This window comes from Poromitra crassiceps (genome assembly GCF_964638095.1).
Source record: "Poromitra crassiceps genome assembly, chromosome: 13".
Lineage (NCBI taxonomy): Eukaryota > Metazoa > Chordata > Actinopteri > Beryciformes > Melamphaidae > Poromitra > Poromitra crassiceps.
In genome coordinates, this window is record NC_139644.1 from 10,115,816 (window position 1) to 10,121,815 (window position 6,000).

A 6,000-nucleotide genomic window follows, 5' to 3' on the forward strand; every position below is an offset into this window, starting at 1 on the left:
CGCTCAGCGGCGGCGGCGCTCCCCTTTACAAATGCTCCGTGTGTAGCGGCATGAGAGACCTACCCAGAAATCAACCGGTGAGCAGCAGGGGGGTAGACGCATGTCTGCATCTCCAATGACTTCATGCAGCGCCATAACATTTCCTGTGGTGGGCTTTTATGCCTGGGGATTCTGGGTCATGCCAGCAGGGGGAAAGGGGGGGGCAGTTTCACATCAGGCGTATCACCTCCTGCCCTTAATAGTTGCTTGGCGTCGTGCTTTAACATCAATTAATCATTCCCACATTAACTTGGAGACACGAGTGTAATTACTGTAAACAAAGGAGGCCATCGCTGACGAGACGTGCAGCCTCTAGTCTACATCGCTTTTTACATTGTGTGCCACCCACCCGGTGGGATTTTTGTGGGGAAATCTGCTGAATCGCTTTACGGCACAAAACAGAAAGGGGGCGCTGTTCTTCCAGAGCCAACGGAGCTTAAGCTTTCAGAGTGTAAACAGCCCGATAGTGGAAGGAGCGAAAGGCCGGTGGAAAAATCCGTTTTATCTTCTTCAGTAAAGATGAGATGGAGAGCTAGTAATTGTCTCAACCGTGTTCTCATTTGTTGATGATAATCATACCAAGGTATCACAGTGAACTGGCCGGCAGCCAGGCAGGCAGCTGCTGGTGTATCAGCATAAGAGGAAGGAACCTGAATGATGTGTCTGTCCTGACCAGCTCAGCACTCGCCCTCAGCCCATTAGGACCTCAACCATCCTGCCTTGTCAACATTACTCGCTCTCAGATTAACAATGGGGAGAGGCGTGCCCTTTAAAAGGTTTTTAGGTGAATGGAGGGAGAGGAGGAGGAGGAGGAGGAGGAGGAGGAGGAGGAGTGAGGAAGGGGGGGGGGGTGGAAGTGGGTGCTATTAAGGGAGGGGCTAAATAAAAGGACGATTCCAGGGGTTTGACCCCGAGCCGACCCCAGGACTGATGCAATTATGTCGACGTGACAAACACTCACGAGACGTGCCTTGCTGGCACAGTAATGCAGTTCAGGGAGAGTGGTGGCGAGAGACGTCATGCCAATCTCATTCGGGTTTTTTAGATTTCATCTATATGTGTTTATTCTTTGTACTCTTTCTTTGTACACTTTCTCTTTGTACTCTGTCTTAGCTCGTTTCAGCGTTCAGAAATCTGTAAGATTGGTCATTATCATGCGCACAGCACAACTTGCAAGTTTTTTTCCTTGGAGGAATATAAAGTAGTGTAATGGCCCCAATGTGAAGGAGTGTCGACTGAGTGAATTATGACTTTGAGGTGGACTTATTATGATAGAAACTGGATGAATAATGTATGAATAAAAGCCTTCCTCCTAAAGTTTGGCTTGAGACTAAACGCTTGCCGCCGCCCCCAGCGGCTCATCTCAAGTAGTGAGTAAATCTGTAATGAATGTACAGGAGGTTTATCGCCTTGTCAGCGCCGTCACCTTGGTGGCGAATTTGTAGTCAACATGCTCCTCCTGAATCCACCTCTCCCTCTTTGTGTTTTCCAGCGTTCACCATGATGATCATCTTGGCTCTGATCCGCATCGCTAAAGACAAAGGCGAGGGCCGGCCGCCGGTGGCCTCCGTCTCCGGGGTGCCCAACCTTTTCGGCGTGTGCGTCTACTCCTTCATGTGCCAGCACTCCCTGCCCTCCCTGGTCACGCCCATCTCCGACAAGACGCGCGTCGGCACCCTGGTGCTGGCCGACTACGTCCTGATCCTGGGCTTCTACATGCTCCTCTCGCTCACCGCCATCTTCTGCTTCGACAGCTCGCTGCTGCACGACATGTACACGCTCAACTTCACCGACAACTGCCACGTGCTCAACATCCCCGTGCTGCGCTACTTCCTGGGCCTGTTCCCCGTCTTCACCATCAGCACCAACTTCCCCATCATCGCCGTCACGCTGCGCAACAACTGGAAGACCCTGTTCTACCGCGACGGCGGCACGTACCCCTGGGTGGTGGACCGCGTCGTCTTCCCCCTCATCACCCTGGTGCCGCCCATCGTGGTGGCCTTCTGCACGCACAACCTGGAGTCCCTGGTGGGCATCACGGGGGCGTACGCCGGCACGGGCATCCAGTACATTATCCCGGCGCTCCTGGTGTACTACGGCCGGCGCCACCTAGAGCCCGTGGTGGGCAGGGATGCGGTGAACAAGCACCGGTCGCCCTTCCGCCACGCCTTCTGGGTGTGGTTCGTCGTGGTGTGGGCCACCTTCTGCCTCATGTTCGTCACGGCCAACATCATCCTGGCTGACACCAAGAAATGAGGAGGTCGCCGCCACCGTTCTTAAAAACTTAGATTTTTCTATTATGTGGTCCGTCTCCTTGTTCCCGTACCCGAGGCCTTACTGGACTTGCTACTGGTCGGACAGTGTGCCTTTTTATGGGACTCTTGTAGCATGTATATTAATTGTAATTAATAGTTAATTTATCAAACCTGTTGGGACCAAATGTCTAGTGGTCCTGCGTAAAAGCCGGAGCAGTGCAGGACAATAAGAAAAGGGAAAAAGACAAGGGCCCGGCTCATTGGTTAAGAGAAGACAAGGGCCCGGCTCATTGGTTAAGAGAAACCAAGGGCCCGGCTCATTGGTTAAGAGAAGACAAGGGCCCGGCTCATTGGTTAATAGAAGACAAGGGCCTGTCTTATTGGTTAAGAAGACAAGGGCCTGTCTCATTGGTTAAGAGAAGACAAGGGCCTGGCTCATTTGTTAAGAGGGTGTCAACATAAGCTGGACAATCTAAGGTTAACAGCTTTTCTTCTTTTTTTTGTTTATTTTCTTCTTTTTTTTGGTGTCTAAATGGTCCGCGGGGACAGCTGGTGAGTCTTGTACATCGTTTAGTTCCTCATTTCCATAACGCCTCATTTAAATCCCAAATAAAAGACGACGGTAGAGTAAGAAGGGGACCTCCGGGGCAGAGTGCAACTTGAACATCATATATTAAAGCCGTTGAGAAAGAGGTTTGTCAGAGGCACGCTCATGTTCCACTGCAGAATAGCATGGCTTCTACACAGCTCTGTAATGAAGTTGGAGCAGCAGCCAACAGAAGACAAGAGAATGAATGAGTCAGGGATCATCCGTCTCTGATGGCTGACATTTATTCATCTTTCACTGATGGCTGCCTCGGATCTGGGCTCCCCGATGTGGCAGATCCACTGACAGATAGGCCCGGAGGAAAGGCTCAGTCTCTGTTTATCACCAGACACACGCGCATATCTGTAGTTCACACACAGGCCATGTCTCCCATCTTTTACACTTACTTTTGTTCAAGAACAGCCACGCAGCACCCCTCCAAGCCTCACACACGCCATCTATCACACGCCCCCTGAAAGCTGAACCTATCAGGAGGTCAAATCCAAGGCTGCTGAGGAGACCTCAATCCAGCTGCGGCCTTAGCAAAGTGGAAAGAGCTTAATACAGAAGAACTGATTTGGAGTCGGTGAATCTCTTAATTGCTTAATTGCTGTCACGCGGTCGTTTGCTTTACTCGCACATCGCAGTCATGCAGCCAGTTGGTCATGAGAATTTCTCCACTGGCTGGTTGTGGTTGTTGTTGTTGTTGTCAGGTGTTTACATGTTATTTCATTGCTGGTACGTGTTTTATTGTGACCCAGTTTGTCTGGGTCATTTGACTATGGCTCTGCTGTTTATTTACCACTTTAGTAATGAAACTTCATGTTGTTGTGTTGTTTTCAGAAGATGCAATCATTGATTAAGCTTCATGGTTATTGTCGATCGTGTTGCTACATCCGACTTTGCGATGTGTTGTATTATACTTTCCCCCCCCTCTCTCTGTATCCAAACTAGAGCTACAACGATTAATCGATTAGTCGATCGACAGAAAATTAATCGACAACTATTTTGATAATCGATTAATCGTTATGAGTATAATTTTAAGAGAAAAGGTCAAAATTCTCTGATTCCAGCTTCTTAAATGTGAATATTTTCTGGTTTCTTTATTCCTGTATGACAGTCAACTGATATCGTCTTAGACCAAACAACCAATCGAATAATCGAGAAAATAATCGACAGATTAAATCGATTATGAAAATAATCGTTAGTTGCAGCCCTAATCCTAACACTCACGGTGGTAAGAAGGAGAAACACTCTCGTTAACATTTTTGCACCATTCCACTTGCGACATTGCACACGTTTGCACACAATTGCCCTCGGGGCAGTTTCTTTGTTCCAAAAGCATACCTTATTCATGTTGAGCTCTCTAGTAACTCATGCATTGAGATGTTATTTTCTGCTCCTCAGTGCTACTCTGATGATGCCATCACTTTCTACAGTGTCACTATGAATCCAGATATGGTTCCAGCTTCACCCGGTTAGAATGCACAGTGAATATATAGTGTGTGAATATAGTTTACTGGGTGGTGGACGGGTTGTGTAGCTTTTTGTATCAGTGGCTATACTGTAATGTTGTGGGGGGGCTCTGTCTTCACCAAACTTGACAAACTACAAACATGGCGGCTTCACATGTGATTAAAATCAACGACGATCCCGGTCATTACAAATCACCGGACGTCCCTAGGTCATAGTCCTGTGCGAATAGACTTTGTCTGTTTCTGACTGTAGCTGGGGATTCTGTCACACTACCTGCATGCAGCTATACATTAAACATGGATTTCAGTCTCATTGTCATTCATACCTGTATGCTCCTCCTGTGCGGTTTGGTTGTCCGTCCCCCCCTCGCTGCGATGCCACGAGCTGTTCTCCGGTTTCATCTGAAGTGGAGGTTGAATGAAATGTACAAGTAGCGTAAACCTGGAGGGGTTATTATATGGAGACTAAAGTACAACTGTGTGCATGGCTGTGTGTTTGGGTGTGCCCATGTGAGTGAATGAATGTGTACTATAGTAAATGTGCTTCTGATGACTCTTTGTATGGAGTTCTGAAATGTGCCTTTTATCTGGGGTTATTTCTTGCCCTGAACTTCTCAACTCAGTTGTTTTTCTCGTCTTTTGTAAAGCAGCTTGACAAATAATATCTGCATGTAAGCCATTTAATTTTACTGACAATCAAGTGTCCCCTAAAAACACATTTTTGAATCGTCGTTTTGATTTCGGGGTTTCTCTTCATTTTTATATTGTGACATTTTATTTCCATGTTTCCGATTGTGGTTTAGTGTTTCTGGCCTGCCTGTTAATCAACAATTTACATTGATGTTTAAATATTCACTGGTAACACTTTAGAATAAGGGTACAGTAATTAACGGTTAGTTAAGCATGAACTAACCCTTACAATTAACTATCTGTTAACTAAGGTATGTATTGTGGTTGGGTTGAGGCATGAAGTCACTGACGTTAAGGTTAGGGCAAGCTTACATGTACAGTTAAGGCTGTTAATTAAGGGTTAGTTGATGCTTATTAAGCCTAGTTAAGCATCAACTAATTTAATGTCAACTAATGTACCCTCATTGTAAAGTGTTGGCGCATCACTTCAAGTTCAGTTTCATTTTATTTGTTTATGTTTCACAAACAAAAAATAAAAGCTTTATGTTCACCTGGACCTTTTGAACCTCTATTACTTCAGATTCAATCTGTGTAATTCAATGTGCCTTACGGGGTTAACGTGCTTGTAGAAAACCCTCATTTTGCTAATGACCACAGCAGAATAACAGTGTTTGAGTTGTGCAGTACAGTGTTATTTCACTTCCCAAACGACAAATTACAGTCTTGGGTTAGATACGGCTTAATAATAATAATAATAATAACTTTAATTTATATAGCGCCTTTCATAAAACCCAAGGTCGCTTCACAAAAGTGGGATACAGATAGGGGAGAGAGGGGGAGGAAAACAAACAAACAAACAAAACAAACAACAGGGACGGTTGAACTAAACTGAACTAACTAATGTGGAAAGGCCATGGAAAAGAGATGTGTTTTGAGGTGTGTTTTGAAACTGTTCAGGGTCGGGGCATTACGGATTTCGGCAGGGAGAGCGTTCCAGAGGGTGGGGGCAGCCACG

The 6,000-nt window shown here is 46.4% G+C and overlaps 1 protein-coding gene across 1 annotated transcript in view; it reads left to right on the plus strand.

Annotated features, from left to right (window-relative positions):
* Positions 1 to 5,467, plus strand: part of tmem104 (transmembrane protein 104) — a 95,220-nt gene extending 89,753 nt beyond the window's left edge. Inside the window, exon 10 of the mRNA XM_083650222.1 lies at positions 1,532 to 5,467. Within this exon, the coding sequence (XP_083506348.1) occupies positions 1,532 to 2,295 (764 nt within the window). The 3' untranslated portion in view covers positions 2,296 to 5,467. The remainder of the gene's footprint in view (positions 1 to 1,531) is intronic.
* The last annotated feature ends 533 nt before the right edge of the window (positions 5,468 to 6,000 follow it).